Source organism: Anomaloglossus baeobatrachus, chromosome 5 (genome assembly GCF_048569485.1).
Source record: "Anomaloglossus baeobatrachus isolate aAnoBae1 chromosome 5, aAnoBae1.hap1, whole genome shotgun sequence".
In the NCBI taxonomy this organism is placed as follows: Eukaryota; Metazoa; Chordata; class Amphibia; order Anura; family Aromobatidae; genus Anomaloglossus; species Anomaloglossus baeobatrachus.
Window position 1 is genome coordinate 511,754,168 of NC_134357.1, and position 24,915 is coordinate 511,779,082.

The 24,915-nt window shown below is 43.3% G+C and overlaps 1 protein-coding gene across 3 annotated transcripts in view; it reads left to right on the forward strand.

Moving 5' to 3' along the window:
* Window positions 1–24,915, forward strand: part of LOC142311974 (uncharacterized) — a 49,692-nt gene that overhangs the window by 21,768 nt on the left and 3,009 nt on the right. Inside the window, exons 9-10 of one of the 3 annotated variants that reach the window (XM_075350841.1) lie at window positions 2,024–2,114; window positions 12,225–13,995. In XM_075350841.1, the coding sequence (XP_075206956.1) occupies window positions 2,024–2,114; window positions 12,225–13,995 (1,862 nt within the window). The remainder of the gene's footprint in view (window positions 1–2,023; window positions 2,115–12,224; window positions 13,996–24,915) is intronic. The other 2 variants (XM_075350842.1, XM_075350840.1) reach the window with 2 other exon arrangements.

The window sequence follows — 24,915 nt, forward strand, 5'->3', positions numbered from 1 at the left end:
AACAGGTGTGCGTTTTGTTGATTTTTGTAGATGTTTTTTTCTATGCCCACATACACATACATACCTTATGACAGAGTATCAACATGGGTTTATGAGGGATCGATCCTGTCAAACTAATTTGATCAGCTTCTATGAAGAGGTAAGTTCAAGCCTGGACCAGGGAAATGCAGTGGATGTTGTGTATATGGACTTTTCAAAAGCTTTTGATACGGTGCCACACAAAAGGTTGGTACATAAAATGAGAATAATGGGGATAGGGGAAAATATGTGTAACTGGGTTAAAAACTGGCTAAGTGATAGGAAACAAAGGGTGGTTATTAATGGTACGTACTCGGACTGGGTCTCAGTTCATAGTGGGGTACCACAGGGGTCAGTATTGGGCCCGTTTCTTTTCAACATATTTATAAATGACCTTGTTGGGGGCATGCGGAGTAGAATTTCAATATTTGCAGATGATACTAAACTCTGCAGGGTAATCAATACAGAGGAGGATAATTTTATATTACAGGGAGATTTATGTAAATTGGAGGATTGGGCTGAGAAGTGGCAATTGAAGTTTAATGTAGTTTAATGTAGATAAATGTAAGGTCATGCACTTGGGTAGAGGAAATAACATTTATGATTATGTACTTAATTGTAGAACACTGGGTAAAACAGACACAGAAAAAGACTTGGGTGTATGGGTGGATGGTAAACTTCACTTTAGTGGACAGTGTCAGGCAGCTGCTGCCAGGGCTAATAAAATAATGGGATGTATTAAAAGAGGTATAAGTGTTCATGAAAAAAATATAGTTCTACCTCTGTACAAGTCACTAGTGCAACCGCACTTAGAATACTGTGTACAATTCTGGTCACCGATATATAAGAAGGACATAGCTGAACTGGAGAGGGTGCAGAGAAGAGCCACCAAGATTATTAGAGGAATGGGTGGGCTGCAATACCAAGACAGGTTATTAAACTTGGGGTTATTTAGTTTGGGAAAAACGAAGACTTAGGGGGGATCTAATCACAATGTATAAATATATGAGGGGACAGTACAGAGACCTTTCCAAAGATCTTTTTACACCTAGGCCTGCGACTGGAACACGGGGGCATCCGCTACGTCTTGAGGAAAGAAGATTTAATCATAATCACAGACGAGGATTCTTTACTGTACGAGCAGTGAGACTGTGGAACTCTCTGCCGCATGATGTTGTAATGAGTGATTCACTACTAACATTTAAGCAGAGCCTGGATGCCTTTCTTGAAAAATTTAATATTACCAGTTATGTATATTAGATTTTATGACAGGGTATTGATCCAGGGAACTAGTCTGATTGCCGGATGTGGGGTCAGGAAGGAAATTTTTCCCCATTGGAACTTGTTTGCCACATTGGGGTTTTTTTTGCCTTCCTCTGGATCAACATGTTAGGCTACGGGTTGAACTAGATGGACTTAGAGTCTCCCTTCAACCTTAAAAACTATGATACTATGATACTATGATGATACAATCAGTTGACAATTCCTAACTCCTTTTCCAAGCTCTCCATCCCAGTGTACAATACATGCCCTGGTTTGGACGGTTCGTTGCCTTTGTCCTTGTCATTTCAGGGTTGTTTCAGAAATTGCAAGAGGCTATCATGTCCCCATGGGCCTGTAATCCTGCAGAACTATTTCATCACCTGGAATCTTTGATGTGATAAATTGCTGAACTCCTAAATGTCAAAGTGAATTCAATGCGCTGCTAGATGGTGTCTGTAATAATGTGGCCATTCAGTGTATGGTTTATACTTGGTGGAGATGACAGGATAAAGCTGATCATAGACATTGGATGTTGTCTGGATCTTCTCACAATTTTCTGGTTATGGAGACTGCTGGTTACAATTAGGAGGTGACAGGTTGGGTTATACAGGAGACCTGCAGCTCTGTGATATCTACTGCTGTCAGTTTTGATCATCATGTTCATTTATGATGTTTCCTGTTCTTCTGAATCATTTCTCACGACTTCTCCATCTGACTATGACTTTTACAATATTTGTTTCAGGGTGAAGATCTGACCCATATTAATACTGCAGAGACATATGTGAGGGGTGATGAGCGGTGTAAAGAGAAGATTCCTACAGATAACCGCACAGGTGAGTAGTGACCACTAAATGCAGAAAAGTCACAGATTTTACTCCCATCACTGGCTTCTATAATAATTATATGATTTATCAGAGTGTATTCACATGAAATTTTTTATGTGGACTTTACCCTAAAAAATGTAGGTGCTACTTTATTAAAGGGAAGGTATCGTCAAAAAAAAAAAATAATAATAATAACTGAAAAAATGTAAAGTAATAATGTTTAAATGTTTTGTTTAAATATTATTTTTTTTTTAAATTGTGCAAAATATAAAAAAAAAAATTAAAAAGTTTGATATTTTCCACTGTTAAACACTAGGGGGAGCAGCTTCTGAAATCCTACTGAATTTCCACTGTATAAAAAGCTCAGATTACAGCCTGCCGTAAAGTGGGCGGAGTCTGCTCTCCTGTGTGTGATGGCATGCCTCCCCCCTCCTAATCTGAGTGTTTGCAACAGATAACAGAGAATGACATGTAGGGACATAGTGCAGAGCCATTTTCCTGGTGACCAGAAATGTCTAAGGGGTGTTTCACACACAGCGAGATCGCTGCTGTGATCGCTGCTGAGTCACGGTTTTTGTGATGCAGCAGTGACCTCATTAGCGATCTCGCTGTGTGTGACACTGAGCAGTGATCTGGCCCCTGCTGTGAGATCGCTGCTCGTTACACACAGCCCTGGTTCCTTTTTTTTATTGTTGTTCTCCCGCTGTGACGCACAGATCGCTGTGTGTGACAGCGAGAGAGCGACGAAATGAAGCGAGCAGGGAGCAGGAGCCGGCATCTGACAGCCTGCGGTAAGGTGTAAAAAGGGTAAACATCGGGTAACCAAGGTGGTTACCCGATATTTACCTTCGTTACCAACCTCCGCCGCTCTCGCTGCCAGTGCCGGCTCTCTACTCTCTGCACATGTAGCTGCAGTACACATCGGGTTAATTAACCCGATGTGTACTGTAGCTAGGAGAGCAGGGAGCCAGCGCTAAGCAGTGTGCGTGGCTCCCTGCTCTCTGCACATGTAGCTGCAGTACACATCAAGTTAATTAACCCGATGTGTACTGTAGCTAGGAGAGCAGGGAGCCAGCGCTAAGCAGTGTGCGCGGCTCCCTGCTCTCTGCACATGTAGCTGCAGTACACATCAGGTTAATTAACCCGATGTGTACTGTAGCTAGGAGAGCAGGGAGCCGCGCTAAGCAGTGTGCGCGGCTCCCTGCTCTCTGCACATGTAGCGACGTTATGATCGCTGCTGCATCGCTGTGTTTGACAGCTAAGCAGTAAGCAGCGATCATAACAGCGACATACAAGGTCGCTGTTACGTCACAGAAAATGGTGACGTAACAGTGATGTCGCTGTCGCTATGTGTGAACCCAGCTTAGAGTGTCACCAAGGACAGCAGGAGTATCACACAGGATAGGATTAGATACACGGCTCTGCAGACAGTATCACACAGGATAGGAGTAGATACACAGCTGTGCAGACAGTATCACACAGGAGAGGATTAGATACACAGCTCAGAAGACAGTATCACACAGGAGAGGATTAGATACACAGCTCAGCAGACAGTATCACACAGGAGAGGATTAGATACACAGCTCAGCAGACAGGATCACACAGGATAGGATTAGATACACAGCTCAGCAGACAGTATCACACAGGATAGGATTAGATACACAGCTCTGCAGACAGAATCACAAAGGATAGGATTAGATACACAGCTCAGCAGACAGAATCACAAAGGATAGGATTAGATACACAGCTCAGCAGACAGTATCACACAGGATAGGATTAGATACACAGCCCTGCAGACAGTATCACAAGATAGGATTAGATACACAGCTGTGCAGACAGTATCACAGGATAGGATTAGATGCACAGCTGTGCAGACAGTATCACAGGATAGGATTAGATACACGACTCAGCAGATAGTATCACACAGGAGTATTAGATACACGGCTAAGCAGACGGTATCACATCGTGCATGATTAGATACACAGCTGTGCAGACAGTATCACAGGATAGGATTAGATGCACAGCTGTGCAGACAGTATCACAGGATAGGATTAGATACACGACTCAGCAGATAGTATCACACAGGAGTATTAGATACACGGCTAAGCAGACGGTATCACACCGTGCATGATTAGATACACAGCTCAGCAGACAGTATGACACGATAGGATTGGATACACGGCTCTGCAGACAGTATCACACAGGATAGGATTAGATACACAGTTCAGAAGACAGTATCACAGGATAGGATTAGATACACAGCTCAGCAGACAGTATGACACAATAGGATTGGATACACGGCTCTACAGACAGTATCACACAGGATAGGATTAGATACACAGCTCAGAAGACAGTATCACACAGGATAGGATTATATACACAGCTCAGCAGACAGAATCACAAAGGATAGGATTAGATACACAGCTCAGCAGACAGTATCACACAGGATAGAATTAGATACACAGCCGTGCAGAGCATATCACACAGCAGAGGATTAGATACACAGCTTTGCAGACATCACACAGGATAGGATTAGATACACAGCTGAGCAGACAGTATCACACGATAGGATTAGATACACAGCTCAGCAGACAGTATCACAGGATAGGATTAGATACACAGCTCAGCAGACAGCATGACACGATAGGATTGGATACACGGCTCTGCAGACAGTATCACACAGGATAGGATTAGATACACAGCCGTGCAGAGCATATCACACAGCAGAGGATTAGATACACAGCTTTGCAGACATCACACAGGATAGGATTAGATACACAGCTCAGCAGACAGTATCACACAACATAGGATTAGATACACAGCCCTGCAGACAGTATTACACGATAGGATTAGATACACAGCCCTGCAGACAGTACTACACGATAGGATTAGATACACAGCTCAGCAGACAGTATCACACAGGAGAGGATTAGATACACAGCTCAGCAGACAGTATCACACAGGAGAGGATTAGATACACAGCCATGCAGACAGTATCACACAGGAGAGGATTAGATAAACAGCCGTGCAGACAGTATCAGACAACATAGGATTAGATACACGGCTCAGCAGACAGTATCACACGACAGGTTTAGATACACAGCTCAGCAGACAGTATCACACGACAGGATTAGATACACAGCCGTACAGACAGTATCACAGAGGAGAGGATTAGATACACGGCTCAGCAGACAGTATCACACAGGAGAGGATTAGATACATGGCTCAGCAGACAGTATCACACAGGATAGGGTTAGATACACAACCCTGCAGACAGTATCACCGGTATACACACAGGTACTCACATGCAGTGGCGCGTGCGTGCACGCACGCGCACACACACACACACACACACAATCACCCCTGATGGGGACCTTGTGCCACACACACACACACACACACACACACACAATCACCCCTGATGGGGACCTTGTGCCACACACACACAAAATCACCCCTGATGGGGACCTTGTGCCACACACACACACACAATCACCCCTGATGGGGACCTTGTGCCATACACACACACAATCACCCATGATGGGGACCATCTGCTATACACACACACTCACACACACACACACACAATCACCCCTGATGGGGACCTTGTGCTACACACACACACACACACACACACAATCACCCCCCCGATGGGGACCTTGTACTACACACACACACAATCACCCCTGATGGGGACCTTGTGCCATACACACACACAATCACCCCTGATGGGGACCTTGTGCTACACACACACACACACACACACACAATCACCCCCCCGATGGGGACCTTGTACTACACACACACACAATCACCCCTGATGGGGACCTTGTGCCACACACACAATCACCCCTGATGGGGACCGTGTGCTACACACACACACACACAATCACCCCTGATGGGGACCTTGTGCCACACACATACACACACACACAATCACCCCTGATGGGGACCTTGTGCCACACACACACACACACACCTTTCACATCATTCCTCCCTTTGACCTCCGGTGGGCGCTCCAGGCAGCTGTGTTGCATGCCATCCTCCCCTGCGTCCGGCCGACATTTCACACATCCGATCGCTTACACTCACACATCCGAACACTTACACTCACACATCCGATCGCTTACACTCACACATCCGATCGCTTACACTCACACATCCGATCGTTTACACTCACACATCCGATCGTTTACACTCACACATCCGATCGTTTACACTCACACATCCGATCGTTTACACTCACACATCTGATTGCATACACTCACACATCTGATTGCATACACTCACACATCCGATCGCATACACTCACACATCCAATCGCATACACTCACACATCCGATCGCATACACTCACACATCCGATCGCATACACTCACACACACTCACGATATCGCACATACCTGTACAATCGCGCGCACACACTCACAACATCCGGAGATATCACATGCTTCCCATGTGATCCTCTCGCAGGTCCTGGAAGCTCACTGCACAGCATCGCAAGCGCCGACACACACTCACAATCACCCCTGATGGGGACCTTGTGACACACACACACACACACACACAGCAGCGGCGGGCAGAGCTGGGGGAGCTGCGGCAGCGGGCAGAGCGGGGACTTGGGAGAACGGAGGGAGGAGGGTGTCATTGAAGATGGTAACGGCGGGGGGAGTGGCGGCGTCAGTAGCTGGGGCAGAGCAGGGGCTGGGGAGAACGGAGGGATGGGATGTCATCGGAGACAGTAACGAGGGGAGGGGAGGCGGCCCGTACTCACACATCCCGGCGGGTGACAGGGGTAAAGTGGAGCCAACAGCACACGCTGTGAGCTCCACAATAATGGCGCTGAACTCCTCCCTCTGTTGTGTTCTGGACAGACCAGGGGGCGCGTCCAGGTCACAGCAGACGCCCACTGTAACGTATGGCATGGGGTCGGAGCCCGACTATCAGAGTCTATGCACAGGGGCTGCCATAAAGGAATGAGTTACTGTCGTTACACACACAGCATATCCAGCATGGCAGCCCCCAGTGCCTTCAGTAAAATAAGAATTACATAAAAACTAAATAAGCTGCGATTTTCATTTTGTATTGGAAATACTTGATTTCATAATCACTATTTTTAATACAAAAATAAAAAAACGCGACACCTTCCCTTTAAGACTTGCACTGTGGACGTCAGTCTTACAGAAGGAGTGTGGTGAGATAAGATGAGCTGAATTGGCGTGCACCTTGCCAGAAATGCTACTGCATTGAAGAATCAGTAGGATTTCTGGCGTAAATTACACCACCAGAGTAGTGGAAGTTTTGAACTAATCTTCGGAGAGGCGACACCACGCCCTGTCCATGCTCTGACCGCTTTGGTGGATCTGGTCGGAGCTGGTGTAAAAACATGCAAAGTTGCAAGATTTTGCAACTCCTCAAAGTGTTTTACGCCATAATTGTGTATTTGCAGCATACGTACTCATATGGATTAGCTCAGGGGAAGGTTATTCTTTTTTCTTATGTGCTCTGCTGGAGGCTTCTGTGGAAATTTTAACATCCAGCTGTGACTGCAAATAGCCTGAGTGATGTCACCGCTGATTTCGTCTCAGTCATTCTCTGTCTGCACTCACAGTGGGCAGTCTTCTTTTATGGCCACTCGCTGTGACTCAGAAGTAGCAGAGCTGAATCGCCATGGGACCTCATGTAGCTAAGTCAGACCTGCGGGGGTGTTTTGGGGATTAATAAAGTGGTGGAAGAGGATTTTTTTTGTCTTTTATTCCAAATAAATGATTTTTCGGTATTTGTGTTTACTTTTACTGACAGATTAATGATGGGGGGTCTCATAGACGCCTGCCATTACTAAACTAGGGCTTAGTAGCAGTTGTGGGCTATTAACTCCTTATTGATTGCCACCGCACCAGACCAGTCGAGAAGAGCTGGGTAAAGCGCCTGGTTTATCTTGGGCATCTGCAGATTGCTACTGTATTTTTCGGCTGGATGGAGCAATAACCATGGCCCTCCTCAGCCTTCAAGTAAAAGCCCCCAGCTGTCGAGCCTTCCCGTTTTTTTTAAATGATTTATTTAAAAAAATTTTTAAAAAAAAGCTGCATACAGTTCTTCTTATGTTGATACACAGCCAAGATAAGCGCAGGGCTGGCAGCTGCAACCTGTAGCTGTGGTTTTTATCTGGGTTGGATATCATAATATGGGGGGACCCTACACCAAATGTTTTATTAATTTATTTATTTTTACTGTACGATATAGACGTGCATAGCACCTGTGATTGGAAGCAGTCAGCTGCCACACCGCCACTCAGTGTGGGGGCGTGGCTGACTGCAACCAATCACAGTTGTCGGTGGGCGGGAAAAGTAGTGCATATGCAATGAATGTTAATTATCGGCTTCGGAAGTGAATGCGCGACCTGGAAGCAGCGTACCACCATGACAGATCCTCGGTAAGCACAGCGTGTGCGCTCCCATCCACCTATCCCTTCTATCAAAACATTTTTAATTTGCGGATTATGTTCCCCATAGACGGAACCGGGTTTTTTTAAAAAAAAAAGATAACACTGACCCGCCGGTCCCAGTTATCTGTGAGTCCGCTCATCATTAGTTATGGCACAAAGATAGGCGACTAATAAGTGTATGGGAAGATGAGTTGCTGATGCTTATCAGGCCGGAAAAGTTTACACTATTTCTAAAGAGGCTGAGTAATCCTGAGTCCGATTAGTATATAGAAATGGAGACCATTTTAGACCATTTCTACCCTCCACAGGACTGTACAACTATCCAAGATCACTCCAAGAGCAAGCCATATAATAGCCTACTTAGTCCCAAAAGAACTCAGGGCAGATTCTAAGTAAATTTAAGGTTTCTCTCACATTAACGAATGATAAAATTCATATATCCACCATCAGTAAGACATTGAAAATTAATGCAAGGAAAAAGCCAGTGCTATTAATAAGAACATTGCTGCCCATGTCTGGACAACCCCGAAGGTTATTGAAACTTTTAGGGGCCCTTTGCACACTACGACATCGCAAGCCGATGCTGCGATGCCGTGCGCGATAGTCCCCGCCCCCGTCACAGCTGCGATATCATGGTGATAGCTGCCATAGCGAACATTATCGCTACGGCAGCTTCACATGCACTCACCTGCCCTGCGACGTCGCTCTGGTTGGCTAACCGCTTCCTTATTAAGTGGGCGGGTCATGCGGCGTCATAGCGACGTCACACGGCAGGCGGCCAATAGAAGCGGAGGGGCGGAGATGAGCGGGACGTAAACACCCCGCCCACCTCCTTCCATTCGCATAGCCGGCCGGGACGCAGGTAGGAGATGTTCCTCGCTCCTGCGGCTTCACACACAGCGATGTGTGCTGCCGCAGGAACGAGGAACAACATCGTAACATCGGTCTTTTCCAATTCCTGGAAATGACCGACGCTACACCGATGATACGATTATGATGCTTTTGCACTCATTAATCGCATCATACAGGATTTACACACTATGATGTCGACAGCAACGCCGGATGTGCGTCACTTTCAATTTGAACCCACCGACATCGCACCTGTGATGTGTGTGTCGTAGTGTGCAAAAGGCCCCTTAGTGGACAGATGAGACCAAAGTGAAGCTTTTAGGTTTAAATGAGAAGCTTTGTGTGTCAAGAAGAAAAAGCACAGTATAAAAACCTCATACCAGCTGTGCTCCATGGTGGTGGTACTATCATTATTTGGGCCTGTTTCCCTGCATTTGGGCCAGGACGGCTTGCCATTATTGATGGAACAAAGAAAGTAAACTCTAAAAGAAAACGTCAGTATACCTGTCCATCAGCTGAATATCAAGAGAATGTACATCATTCATTAAGACTTCTCTAAAGCACATAATTTGTTGTATAAAAGAAAGGTGAGAGAAAAATAAAGTTGTAGGTAGGTGAAGTCAAAGACCTCAGTAATGTGACAATTTTCCTGATTTAAAAATAATGAAAGTATACTTTTTTAACTCCTTGATTTGATTTGTTTCTCTTTATCTACTTTTAGGGGGGGCTTTACACGTTGCGACATCGCTACTGATATATCGTCGGGGTCACGTCGTTAGTGACGCACATCCAGTGCCGGTAGTGACATCGCAATGTGTAAAGCCTAGGTGCGAAGATGAACGAGCGCAAAAGGGACAAAAATCGCTGATTTGTGTCACCTCGTTCATTTTCATAATGTCGCTCCTGCTGCAGGTACGATGTTGTTTTTCGTTCTTGCGGCAGCACACATCTGTGTGTGTGAAGCCGCAGGAACAACAAAGATCTCCTTACCTGCGTCCACCAGCTATGCGGAAGGAAGGAGGTGCGCGGGATGTTATGTCCTGCTCATCTCCGCCCCTCCGCTGCTATTGGCCGGCCGTTTGGTGATGTCGCGGTGAAGGAGGGATTGTTCGGCAGTCACAGCGACGTCGCCGACCAGGTATGTGCGTGTGAAGCTTCCGTAGCGATAATGTTCGCTACGGCAGAAAACACCATATATCGCATGTACGATGGGGGCATGTGCTATTACGCTGGACATTGCTAGCCAATGCTAGCGATGTCGCAGCATGTAAAGCCCGCCTTAGCCTGAAAGTCTTTATGTAGTTTTAGGTCAAATTTATGCAGAAAATAAAACATATTAAAAGGTTCACAAACTTTCAAAAACCACTAAGGCTAAGTAATGTACAAAAGAACCAGGGACTGGAAATCATGACAGGCAGAGGCCAATGGTGCATAAAGTTTGAGAATTGCACCCACATTCATATTTAAGGGCAATGTTTCTATTTGCTTGCATGACATATAAAAGAATATAAAGGACTTGGCTCTTTTCCTTATATCCACTGGTTTGTTAAATTAAACAATAAATACAGAACCTCACACTTTCTCCAAAGTGATGGCTTATGTGTACATGATCAATATGCTCTTCCACTGTTCTTTTCTTCGTACTCGTACCTACCACAGAGTGTCTGTAGAAAGCTGAAATCACATAATAAAACTAATTACAGGCTCCTTTATGAGTTTTCTCAGGTAATTTGAAAGAACTGATGACAGACACAGTGAAATATGAATCATCAGAAAAAGGAGGCTACAGTAGAGAAGTGAAAATTTGAAAAAGCATAGTCTATCAGTCCTTCTATTGTAGTCTACTGTCTTAAGGGTACTTTACATGCTGCGACATCGCTAGCGATCACGTTAGCGATGTGAAATTCTAGATCGCAAGTGCGATCTTTCGGGATCGCACATAGGACATTTTACGCATGTGCGATCTCAAAAGATCGCACTTGTGATCTAGAATTTCATATCGCTAATGAGATTGCTAGCGATGTCGCAGAATGTAAAGTACCCTTAAGTCTGTTAAAGGGAACCTGTCCTTCTTTTAGCCGTCCTCCTGTGCGCATTGATGTGGATGACACTCCGGGAGCTATCCACGTAGGCGGGCAAAAGCTTACTTCTCTGCAGACATATTCCCGCCTACGTAGGCGCACTTCACTCTGCACTATTGTGGGCAGAGCCAAAAACATAGGTGCGCCTGCGCGAACCAGTGAATTCTCTGCGCAGACACAAGATTTTGCCTAGTGATGTGGATGAAGCGGGTGACTTCATCCACATTGCAGGGCAAAGTTTCGCGCCTGCTCAGAGAACTCACCGGATCGCGCAGGTGCACCTATGTTTTTGGCTCTGCCCACAGTTGGGTACAGCGAAGTGCTCCTGCGCGGGCCGGGAATATGTCTGTGCATGCGTGAGATTTTGTAAGCCTACGTGGATAGTGCCAAAGGCGTCATCCTTGTTAATCGGCAAAAGAGGACGGTGAAAGAAGGGACAGGAGGCGCAGATTAGGACGCCCATTGGACCGGACTGGACAATTTACATACATGGGGGAGATTTTATAAAGGTATTTTTGGAGAACCCAAGGGGGTCAGGGGGTAACAGGTACCTTTATAGAAAGCAGCACAAAAGCTGCTTAAGGTGCTAGTTTTAGTTTAGAAGACCAAAATCTGGTGATAGGTTCCCTTTAATAACTGAATTGTATTACAGTTTGGAAAGAAATATTATAAAGCATATAATAAATTAATATAATTCCAATGAAGTGTTATTGAAAAATAATAAAATTAGTTTTATTCTTAGCAGATGACTGTACTAGGAGCTCAGAAGAACATCTGATATCAGAATTTGCAACAGATACATGTAAAGAACATACACCTAATACATCTGAATCCAAGGGCCTTTCTTCTGCTTTCTCAAGGACCAATATGCAAAATGAAAGTCACAGAAGGGCTGTTGAACATAAAATAGCTTCCATAAGGGATAAACTATTTTTATGTTCAGAATGTGGTAAATGTTTTATTAAGAAATCAAAACTTGTTATACATCAGAGAATTCACACAGGGGAGAGGCAATTTTCTTGTTCAGAATGTGGGAAATCTTGTGCTACAAAAGCTGATATTGTTAAGCATCAGAGAATTCACACAGGGGAAAAGCCATTTTCATGTTCAGAATGTGGGAAATGTTTTTCTGATAAATCATATGCTCTTCAGCATCAGAGAATTCACACAGGGGAAAAGCCATTTTCATGTTCAGAATGTGGGAAATGTTTTTCTGCTAAATCACAAGTTCTTCGACATCAGAGAATTCACACAGGAGTAAAGCCATTTTCTTGTTCAGAATGTGGGAAATGTTTTTCTGTTAAATCACATCTTGTTCAGCATCAGAGAATTCACACAGGAGAGAAGCCTTTTTCTTGTCCAGAATGTGGAAAGTGTTTTACTACAAAAGCTGATATTGTTAATCATCAGAGAATTCACACAGGGGAAAAGCCATTTTCATGTTCAGAATGTGGGAAATGTTTTTCTACTAAATCACATGTTATTCGACATCAGAGAATTCACACAGGGGAAAAGCCATTTTCTTGTTCAGAATGTGGGAAATGTTTTTCCACGAAATCTGAACTTGTTTCACATCAGAAATTTCACACAGGGGTGAAGCCATTTTCATGTTCAGAATGTGGGAAATGTTCTAGTACAAAATCTGACCTGGTTATTCATCAGAGAATTCACACAGGGGAAAAGCCATTTTCATGTTTAGAATGTGGGAAATATTTTTCTAGGAAATCTGTATTTGTTTCACATCAGAGAATTCACACAGGGGAGAAACCATTTTTGTGTTTAGAATGTGGAACATGTTTTTTCACGAAAAGAGAAATTGTTAAACATCAGAGAATTCACACAGGAGATGATCCATTTTCTTGTTCAGAATGTGGGAAATGTTTTTCTACTAAATCAAATCTTGTTCAACATGAGAAACTTCACACAGGGGAGAAAACATTTTCTTGTTCAGAATGTGGGAAATATTTTTCTACAAAATCAAATCTTTTTCAACATAAGAAAATTCACACAGGGGAGAAGCCATTTACTTGTTCCAAATGTGGGAAATGTTTTTCTAGGAAATATGAAATTGTTTCACATCAAAAAATTCACACAGGGGAGAAGCCATTTTCTTGTTCCGAATGTGGGAAATGTTTTTCTAGGAAATCTGAAATTGTTTCACATCAGAAAATTCACACAGGGGAGAAGCCATTTTCATGTTCAGACTGTGGGAAATGTTCTAGTACAAAAGCTGACATGGTTAATCATCAGAGAATTCACACAGGGGAAAAGACATTTTCATGTCCAGAATGTGGGAAATATTTTTTTACTAAATCACATGTTCTTCGACATCAGAGAATACACACAGGGGAGAAGCCATTTTCTTGTTCAGACTGTGGGAAATGTTTTTTGTCTAAATCACATGTTCTTCGACATCAAAGAATTCACACAGGGGAAAAGCCATTTTCATGTTCAGACTGTGGGAAATGTTTTTCTACTAAATCACATGTTTTTCGACATCAGAGAATTCACACAGGGTAGAAGCCATTTGCTTGTTCAGAATGTGGGAAATGATTTTCTAGGAAATATGAACTTATTTCACATCAGAAAATTCACACGGGGAGTAACCATTGTTCAGAATGCCTGAAATGTTTTTCTACTAAATCACATGTTACTTAGCATCATATGATGGTGAAGAAGATGGTGGAAACATGTGTTGGTACTCTTAAGGACACGGGCATCCACATCGTTCCTTTCGGGCAGGCGGCACACACCAAGGACATTCTGACCACTTTCCTAGGTATGACCATATGCAAAAACTCTTTATAATATACTATGATATATTCCTAGGAACCATATCTCCAACATGCCGTTTTTATGCTCACTATGTGCAATTGATACATAGCATACGGTTATTGCCCTGGTTGCAGGGCTATTCAGTATTTTGACTATACAAACAAAAAAATTCCATCATATAATTACATTCAAAATATGCAATCGGCATTTAACGAGTTATGAAGTCATCAGATTGATATATCTGCAATTTTTCTGCCATTATAGTATACTATACTTTAATTTATGATTGTTTGTTGAGGATTGCATGGTGTCCTACCTGCGAACCCCCTGTTTGAAAAATTGTACGGTTTATATGATTTTAAATTATTATAATAAAGTACATATTTTATGGAAATTATAGCATGTGTTTTCCTTGTGAAAACAGTGAAGTAAGAATATAATTGGGTGCTTTTCCTAATACAGTAAAATAGTTGGTTTATATAGAGAATCAATATGCAATTTAGCATCCTATGAGCCATAGAGAAAGCAAGTTGTTTTCATGCTCTGAATGTGGAAAACATTTTAAACGAAAATCAGTTTTAACGTTGAATCCGAGAATTGACACAGGGAAGAAGTCATATTTATGTTCAGATTACGGTAAATATGTTTTTGTGAAACACCATATTGTTAAAATCAGAGAACTCCACAGGGAGGAAGCCATTTTGATGTTTCAAATGTGAAAAATGTGATACAGAGAAATAGTCTTGATACCTATCTGTTAACTCACACGGGGCAGAAACCATTTTTATATTCAGAATGTGCAAAATGATTTACAGAGAAATCAGCTGTTGTACATTAAAGAAAGCACACAGGGAAGTAGCCATTTTCTTTTATACTTGTTTTATCTACAACATAAAAAAAATGGAATTTATAGTTAAATCAAGTGTCTATAAAAGAAAGGGAAAACAATTTAGGGCACTAAATTGATAAAAGAGAATGTATATCATTACCAATGACTAGAGGTGAGAGGACCTGAAGTTCAGCGTTCGGTAGAAACTCAGACATTTCCGAAGAAAACAGAGTTTGGGTACTTTACAAACCATTTGCGCAAGCAGCGCTGTGCTCGATGCTAAACCCTGTGTGAGCTGCTTGCAGTGTTTGAGTGGCTCGTATTCGGAGTAACAACAGCGTGATTAGATGTAGTGTGCACTACACAAAAAAAAGGCAAACATCCTGCCCACCCTCACTACGAAGTGTTCTGTTTATAACTGGCTGCATGTGGGTGGAGACCCGAACTGCCAATCAGTGACTTTAATTCAAAATTTAGGTCAAGTCCGGGTCCAGAAGCAAACTTTAAAAAGTGCGATGGACCCATAGAACCTGAACTTACATGGGACCGCTAAGAATGACCATTTGCTATTGAAAATGAATTTGTTTCCTAATATACCTATATATGAACAATGTATATAATATATTTTTCATTGGTATAATTGAAGCTTAAAAACATTGTCGGTGACCCTTACTTCCATCCTATTTGATATCGATCATCCACAGTTGCTGCTATACATGATGAGGACGGTTTCTAAGGTAATCATCCAATGCCCAGCTTGTCTCCCCTAATTAATAAGGTGACCTGATAATTTGATGAGAGCAGGGGCGAGCATAGAAATTATTGGGTCCCAAAGCTAAAATGTAAGTTGAAAACTCTTTCAAACCACTCACCCCTAAATAAAACTTACTTAGCATGGTTATGAAGTGTATAATTTACAATTTTTCAGGACAGAGACGAGATAATTGTTTTGTGGCATGTACTCAAAAGTAGTGATGCCCCTTCAAGTCCCATCCATTATGAAATGCCTTCCATGGTGTCCATACAGTAAGACCCTCCCAATATGGTCCTCCACACATTATAACTGCATGATGCCACCCACACAATATGTCAGCACTATGCATTTTATCCCTACCGTAACCTCCACATGCACAGTATGATGCCCCTTTAACGGGGGACACAGGGCAGGTGTGCTGCCCACCTGTAGCGGTCGCCTCAGGGACGTCACTCCACCTTCTTGGATGCCACAGGGGCTCAACTTGATTACGGCTGGCAACAGGTATGTCAGGTTTATTTACATGGGAGTCGTGACGCCACTCACGTTTTGCGGTCAGGGTTATGGGTGACCGCCACTGCAGGTTTAACGAGCGTCTGAGGCTGAGGGAATCTGCAGTCTGATGGTGTGGCCTCCCGTGAGTGAGGCAGGCCCCAGGGGCTCTGGTGTGTGGAACAACAAGTCCCAGAATAACACAGTCTCAGTCAAAGGTGTCTTTCAACTTGTTTACTCACTTTCAATTGTTTTTGTGAGGTAACCCGGGCAATGCTGAGATAAACCAGGTGGAACTGTCAAGGGAGGAATTTGAGTGAAGACTGCTAATGGAGTCTTCGTTTAGGATATTCAGAGGCCGGTGCTGTATTAGCTGTATATCAGTGCTGATATTAATGTATCAGACAATGAACACATGAGACATGTTCTCTCCTTCAGCCAGCGTCATCAACTGACTCGTGTATTTAGAAAAAAACTTAATTATACAGAAGGCACCTTCGACCTTGAAAATAAAACACAAAGTTTAAGGGAGTGTTCCACTCCTCAATTTCTCCCAGCATGTTTTAAAACACATCTTTGTTCGTCGTACATTCTTTCTGTGTGAACACTACTGATAAGACTTTTACTCATCATTTGAAAACTTCCATTATTTGTACATCTGTTCACTTATCCTTGGTAACCCCTTCTTGACTATACAGCTTAGAATTATATTATGGGTCTATGCGATGGCTACATAGACAGACAGATAATTATGCAACTACATCTATATTTTGATTATTTACATACACAGATATTCTTATTACGTTTGAACAAACAAGCTACAGCTCAGGCCATCTCCACAGAACCAGGAACTCTTTCAGGCTGATCTAAGGGTAACCGTTAACTCGCCTTCCTAGCACTTATTGTTTCGGATAACCTCTGACTTGAAGTACCATGGGATTCATCCAGGGAAGTCGCTACTGCATTTTTTCCCTTTTTTGGCCCGTTAGCTGGCAGCGTGGACCAAGAAAGATGGCTCCAGGCTCGATCCTCCTTATGGGCCCCCTCGTTGCTGCTGATGCTCGGATTCTAGTTGGTTGGTGTGGGACTTGTGGTTCCCCCCCACTGACAGGTTTAGCAGACCAAATAAATAGACATCTACTCTAGGGACCTGTTCCCAGTGCGTGCCTAGTTACCAGGAGTCTCTGTACACGACCAGCTGACTTCCTCAGCATCTTTCTGTCCAACTACTGCTAACCTTTCTCCCCCGCTAACAGCTACTACACATGCAGGGTCTGACTAGCGTGTCCATGCGCCAGCTCACTCCTTCTCTCTTGCGCTCTCCACTTCAGACTGGCTCTTCTACTCTTTCCTGAAAGCCACTGCCACCTTAGCTTCCAGCCCCTCCCCTACACCCCTAGATTAGATGTGGAGGAACGCCTCCTCTTGGGTCTGCCCAAGGGTCCCCTCTAGAGTGTGGGAGACCTAGTTGCTATGTGTCTGTGTGTACACACTCTATTTCAGTCTTTGGAATTACCTGGAAGTACTGACCCAGCATGGGTGCAGTACTCAGTGGTGCCTGACCAGGTCAGGGGCACCACACAGGCACCAGTAGTTGTGGTCACGGGCAGTACCAGGCAGCAGCGCAGCTGCTCCGTAACCCCTTGCCTCCCGGTCGCCATGTTACTAGAAGGATGTCTTCCATACAGTCCATTCCCACACTGAGGCAATAAACTGCACGCAGTAGTAGTCTTTTCAAGCAATGGAACTTTACTAGGTTTCTTCTCAACAGTATGTACAGGATTCATCTTCTGCACTTCACTTACAACACCTATTTTCTTCACTGTCCGATCTGGTCCTGTTGGGGTTCCCTCAACACTCCACTTTATAATTCAATTTAATGGCCGACCGCTTCCTGGCTTCTGGGCTCTTAACGACACTACTAGGCCTTTCATTCTCCTGGCTCACATGGCACTGTGTGACCAACTCCACTAGTCCTAGGGTCATTTCCTTTCTTGACAGGGGGCCACTGACCATTAGTCCCGCCGGGCACTTCTTAGGGTATTTGTATCCAGGAAATGGACGCCTTCCCTGCTGTCCGGACTATACCCCGCTTCTGGGGCCACGGTTACACGATCCTCAATGTGCAAGCTTCATTGGATCCGTATTAACAGGGACGATTCCCTTAGGTCGGTAAATTAGGTACAAAATATGGACAAAAGAGAGGTTTGGGCTTTCTCCCTGTAACTGCTGCTGTCTCTCTCTTTTCCGGTAGCGCATATCACCAACCGCCACCGGGTACAACTCTCAACAAAGATCCCCAGTCCTCAGCTCCATTCCCTTCCTCAGATGTTATCAGCCCTGGTCTCATGGCATCTCCTCAACAAGAGCTGTTCTGTGGAGGTCTGCACTCTCCTGCAGCCTCTGACGTTCTGCCTAAAACTTCTGTCTGCTCTGAACTCACTCATTCAAGGTCCCCCCTCCCCTTGGGTTGTCATGGGGACCTGAACCTCTGCTCATTAAGGAGACAGGATGAGTCATGCAGGCTCAAACTACATGCTGAAGAATTTTTAACTCCTTTCTGCCAGTGTGTGTGTGTGTGGAATATTCTCCTCCTGCCCGGGAAAAATGGGGTAACATTTAATACCCTGTAACGACCCGGTTGCAGGGGCGTTACATATACATTAAATGGAAGTAAACTTTGGATTACAGAACAGGAGAAGGACTTGGGTATTCTCATTACAAATAAGCTGAGCAGCAGCACTCAATGTCAAGCAGCAGCTGCTAAAGCAAACAAGATTTTAGGGTGTATAAAAAGAGACATTAGATCCCGTGATCCCAACGTATTGTTACCCCTCTATAAATCACTTGTAAGGCTACATATAAAATATGGGATCCAGTTTTGGCTCCACATTTTAAAAAGGACATTCAGAAGTTAGAGTCAAGGGGGCTTTACTCGCTGTGATATCGCTAACAATTTATCGTCGGGGTCACGGTGTTTGTGACGCACATCCGGCGTCATTAGCGACATCGCAGTGTGTAACATGTACGAGCGACCTTAAACGATCGCAAAAGAGACAAAAATCGTTGGTTTTGGAGAGGTCGTCCAAAAAACAAAAATCGTCTCATACGTAGTGATGTTGTTCGTCGTTCCTGCGGCATCACACATCGCTATGTGTGACACTGCAGGAGCGATGAACATCTTACCTGCCTCCACCGGCAATGCGGAAGGAAGGAGTTGGGCGGGATGTTACGTCCCGTTCCTCTCCGTCCCTCCGCTTCTTTTGGACGGCTGCTTAGTGATGCCGCAGTGATGTCGCTATGACGCCGAACGCACCTCCCCCTTGAAGGAGGGATTGTTCGGCGGTTACAATTAGACTACTACAAGGAATGGAAGGCCTCCCATATGATGACAGGTTGAAAAAGTTAGATATGTTTAGCTTAGAAAAAAGATGTCTCAGAGGAGATCTCATTTATATGTACAGTTAGGTCCAGAAATATTTGGACAGTGACACAAGTTTTGTTATTTTAGCTGTTTACAAAAACATGTTCAGAAATACAATTATATATATAATATGGGCTGAAAGTGCACACTCCCAGCTGCAATATGAGAGTTTTCACATCCAAATCGGAGAAAGGGTTTAGGAATCATAGCTCTGTAATGCATAGCCTCCTCTTTTTAAAGGGACCAAAAGTAATTGGACAAGGGACTCTAAGGGCTGCAATTAACTCTGAAGGCGTCTCCCTCGTTAACCTGTAATCAATGAAGTAGTTAAAAGGTCTGGGGTTGATTACAGGTGTGTGGTTTTGCATTTGGAAGCTGTTGCTGTGACCAGACAACATGCGGTCTAAGGAACTCTCAATTGAGGTGAAGCAGAACATCCTGAGGCTGAAAAAAAAGAAAAAATCCATCAGAGAGATAGCAGACATACTTGGAGTAGCAAAATCAACAGTCGGGTACATTCTGAGAAAAAATGAATTGACTGGTGAGCTTGGGAACTCATAAAGGCCTTGGCGTCCACGGATGACAACAGTGGTGGATGATCGCCGCATACTTTCTTTGGTGAAGAAGAACCCGTTCCCAGCATCAACTGAAGTCCAGAATACTCTCAGTGAAGTAGGTGTATCTGTCTCTAAGTCAACAGTAAAGAGAAGACTCCATGAAAGTAAATACAAAGGGTTCACATCTAGATGCAAACCATTCATCAATTCCAAAAATAGACAGGCCAGAGTTAAATTTGCTGAAAAACACCTCATGAAGCCAGCTCAGTTCTGGAAAAGGATTCTATGGACAGATGAGACCAAGATCAACCTGTACCAGAATGATGGGAAGAAAAAAGTTTGGAGAAGAAAGGGAACGGCACATGATCCAAGGCACACCACATCCTCTGTAAAACATGGTGGAGGCAACGTGATGGCATGGGCATGCATGGCTTTCAATGGCACTGGGTCACTTGTGTTTATTGATGACATAACAGCAGACAAGAGTAGCCGGATGAATTCTGAAGTGTAGCGGGATATACTTTCAGCCCAGATTCAGCCAAATGCCGCAAAGTTGATCGGACGGCGCTTCATAGTACAGATGGACAATGACCTCAAGCATACAGCCAAAGCTACCCAGGAGTTCATGAGTGCAAAAAAGTGGAACATTCTGCAATGGCCAAGTCAATCACCAGATCTTAACTTAATTGAGCATGCATTTCACTTGCTCAAATCCAGACTTAAGACGGAAAGACCCACAAACAAGCAATACCTGAAGGCTGCGGCTGTAAAGGCCTGGCAAAGCATTAAGAAGGAGGAAACCCAGCGTTTGGTGATGTCCATGGGTTCCAGACTTAAGGCAGTGATTGCCTCCAAAGGATTTGCAACAAAATATTGAAAATAAAAATATATTGTTTGGGTTTGGTTTATTTGTCCAATTACTTTTGACCTCCTAAAATGTGGAGTGTTTGTAAAGAAATGTGTACAATTCCTACAATTTCTATCAGATATTTTTGTTCAAACCTTCAAATGAAACGTTACAATCTGCACTTGAATTCTGTTGTAGAGGTTTCATTTCAAATCCAATGTGGTGGCATGCAGAGCCCAACTCGCGAAAATTGTGTCACTGTCCAAATATTTCTGGACCTAACTGTATGCACACAACATACCCATATCTACTATAGACTTACATTAGGTGCTACAGTGCCTACAAGTAGTATTCAACCCCCTGCAGATTTAGCAGGTTTGATAACATGCAAATAAGTTAGAGCCTGCAAACTTCAAACAAGAGCAGGATTTATTAACAGATGCATAAATCTTACAAACCAACAAGTTATGTTGCTCAGTTAAATTTTAATAAATTTTCAACATAAAAGTGTGGGTCAATTATTATTCAACCCCTAGGTTTAATATTTGGTGGAATAACCCTTGTTTGCAATTACAGCTAATAATCGTCTTTTATAAGACCTGATCAGGCCGGCACAGGTCTCTGGAGTTATCTTGGCCCACTCCTCCATGCAGATCTTCTCCAAGTTATCTAGGTTCTTTGGGTGTCTCATGTGGACTTTAATCTTGAGCTCCTTCCACAAGTTTTCAATTGGGTTAAGGTCAGGAGACTGACTAGGCCACTGCAACACCTTGATTTTTTCCCTCTTGAACCAGGCCTTGGTTTTCTTGGCTGTGTGCTTTGGGTCGTTGTCTTGTTGGAAGATGAAATGACGACCCATCTTAAGATCCTTGATGGAGAAGCGGAGGTTCTTGGCCAAAATCTCCAGGTAGGCTGTGCTATCCATCTTCCCATGGATGCGGACCAGATGGCCAGGCCCCTTGGCTGAGAAACAGCCCCACAGCATGATGCTGCCACCACCATGCTTGACTGTAGGGATGGTATCCTTGGGGTCGTATGCAGTGCCATCCAGTCTCCAAACGTCACGTGTGTGGTCGGCACCAAAGATCTCGATCTTGGTCTCATCAGACCAGAGAACCTTGAACCAGTCTGTCTCAGAGTCCTCCAAGTGATCATGAGCAAACTGTAGACGAGCCTTGACATGACGCTTTGAAAGTAAAGGTACCTTACAGGCTCGTCTGGAACGGAGACTATTGCGGTGGAGTACGTTACTTATGGTATTGACTGAAACCAATGTCCCCACTGCCATGAGATCTTCCTGGAGCTCCTTCCTTGTTGTCCTTGGGTTAGCCTTGACTCTTCGGACAAGCCTGGCCTCGGCACGGGTGGAAACTTTCAAAGGCTGTCCAGGCCGTGGAAGGCTAACAGTAGTTCCATAAGCCTTCCACTTCCGGATGATGCTCCCAACAGTGGAGACAAGTAGGCCCAACTCCTTGGAAAGGGTTTTGTACCCCTTGCCAGCCTTGTGACCCTCCACGATCTTGTCTCTGATGGCCTTGGACTGCTCCTTTGTCTTTCCCATGTTGACCAAGTATGAGTGCTGTTCATAAGTTTGGGGAGGGTCTTAATTGGTCAGAAAAGGCTGGAAAAAGAGATAATTAATCCAAACATGTGAAGCTCATTGTTCTTTGTGCCTGAAATACTTCTTAATACTTTAGGGGAACCAAACAGAATTCTTGTGGTTTGAGGGGTTGAATAATAAATGACCCTCTGAATAAACTTTTCACAATTTAAAAAAAATAAAAAAAGAAATAACATTCTTTTTTGCTGCAGTGCATTTCACACTTCCAGGCTGATCTACAGTCCAAATGTCACAATGCCAAGTTAATTCCAAATGTGTAAACCTGCTAAATCTGCAGGGGGTTGAATACTACTTGTAGGCACTGTATATGTAGTCATCATTACGCAGTATTATTTATATATAAGGGGTGAGGAACATGTAACAACCCTATCTGTTACAATTGTGGATGTGATGTGAGGTGATTGTGCTGTCACAGATGAGAGAAGCAGGATTATCTGTTGTTATTTCCAATTCTGGAATGATCAGTACTGAGGCAGAATATTGACAGCCAATGAGTGTGCAGAGGGCGGGGCTGGACACTGAGGATGGGAGGTGCCAGCTCTGACTGTGAGGTCTGGCAGACAAACACAGGAAGCTGTCAAGTTTGCTTGAGCTGCAGGTAAATAAAGTGGGTGCAGAGACTAAAATGATAAATCAAGAGTTATAAAAGTTAGAAAAAAAGAAAATTGTAGGGGTTACTTACATAAAAATACAGTACAGATTAGCTTAAAAAAAATGTTGGGGTTTATGGTCAGACAACTTCTTTGACGTTAAAATTCATATGGTGCACCATCATGAAGACATTGAAAATTAATGCAAGGAGAAAGCCAGTGCTCTTCAAAAGAACATTGCTGCCCATCCCTGGACAACCACGAAGACTATTGAAGCTTTGATTTAGTGGACAGATAAGACCAAAGTGAAGCTTTTAGGTTGAAGCTTTATCTGTCAAGAAGGAACAACACAGTATAAAAATATCATACCTTACATGGCTGTGCACCATGCTGGTGGTACTATCATTATTTGGGCCTGTTTACTTGCAGTTGGGCCAGGATGGCTTGCCATTATTGATGGAACAAAGTTATAAATTTTAGAAGCACATTCTAAAAGAAAACGTCAGGATGCCGGTCCATCAGTAGAATATTAAGAGAACAAGCATCATTCAGTAAGACTTATCTAAATCACATAATTTGTTCTATAAAAGAAAAGTTAGTGGACAAACAAGTTTAAGGTGTATAATTGGTCAAGTCAAAGACCTGACCTTTATCCTCAGTAATGTGACAGTGGTACATTTTCCTGATTTAAAAATAATGAACGTCTAAGTTTTTTAACTCATTGATTTGATTTGTTTCTCTTTATCTACTTTTAGCCTGAGCGTCTTTATGTAGTTTTAGGTCACATTAATGCAGAACATAGAACATTTTGATAGGTTCACAAACTTTCAAAACCCACTAAGGCTAAGTAATGTACAAAATTACCAGGGACTGGAAATCATGACAGGCAGAGGACAATACTGCAAAAAGTTTGAAAAGTGTACACACATATGTATTTAAGGGCAATGTTTCTATTTACTTGCATATAGAAGTAGTTATACCTGGCTCACTGTGTAAAACAGTAGGTGCTCAGAGAAAAAAGCATATAATAAGTGAGAGAAACTCTGGCACACTAAATGAAAAATAAGAAAATGAAGGCTGTTTTGATGCTTCAAGTGTATATTTATTTGTGCAAGGATCAAAAATTTCATCCAACGTTTCGACCGCGTATTTTACGGTCTTTGAAAAGGATGGAATTTATCGAAGATAAAAAAATTACATGATCAACATATATTTTGTACAATAACATGAAAATGATGTTACAAAGCAAAAAACGTGCATAACTGATCATATAAGTCACATTGTCACAGAGACTTTTTTACAAAGAAATATACATTCCTGAAATATATGACAACATGATAGGCGTCTGGATACAATCAACTAGTCTAAAAAAGAATTTCGGATTTTACACGGTATATTGAGCATAAAAATGCAGACAAACACCCACCTAAATGCAAGATGAGTAGGATGAATGATATTTGACAATTATTCGTCACAATGAATCATTGGATAGATAGATGGATATCTATCCAATGAGTCATTTTGCTCCTCCAATGTGCTGTGGTACA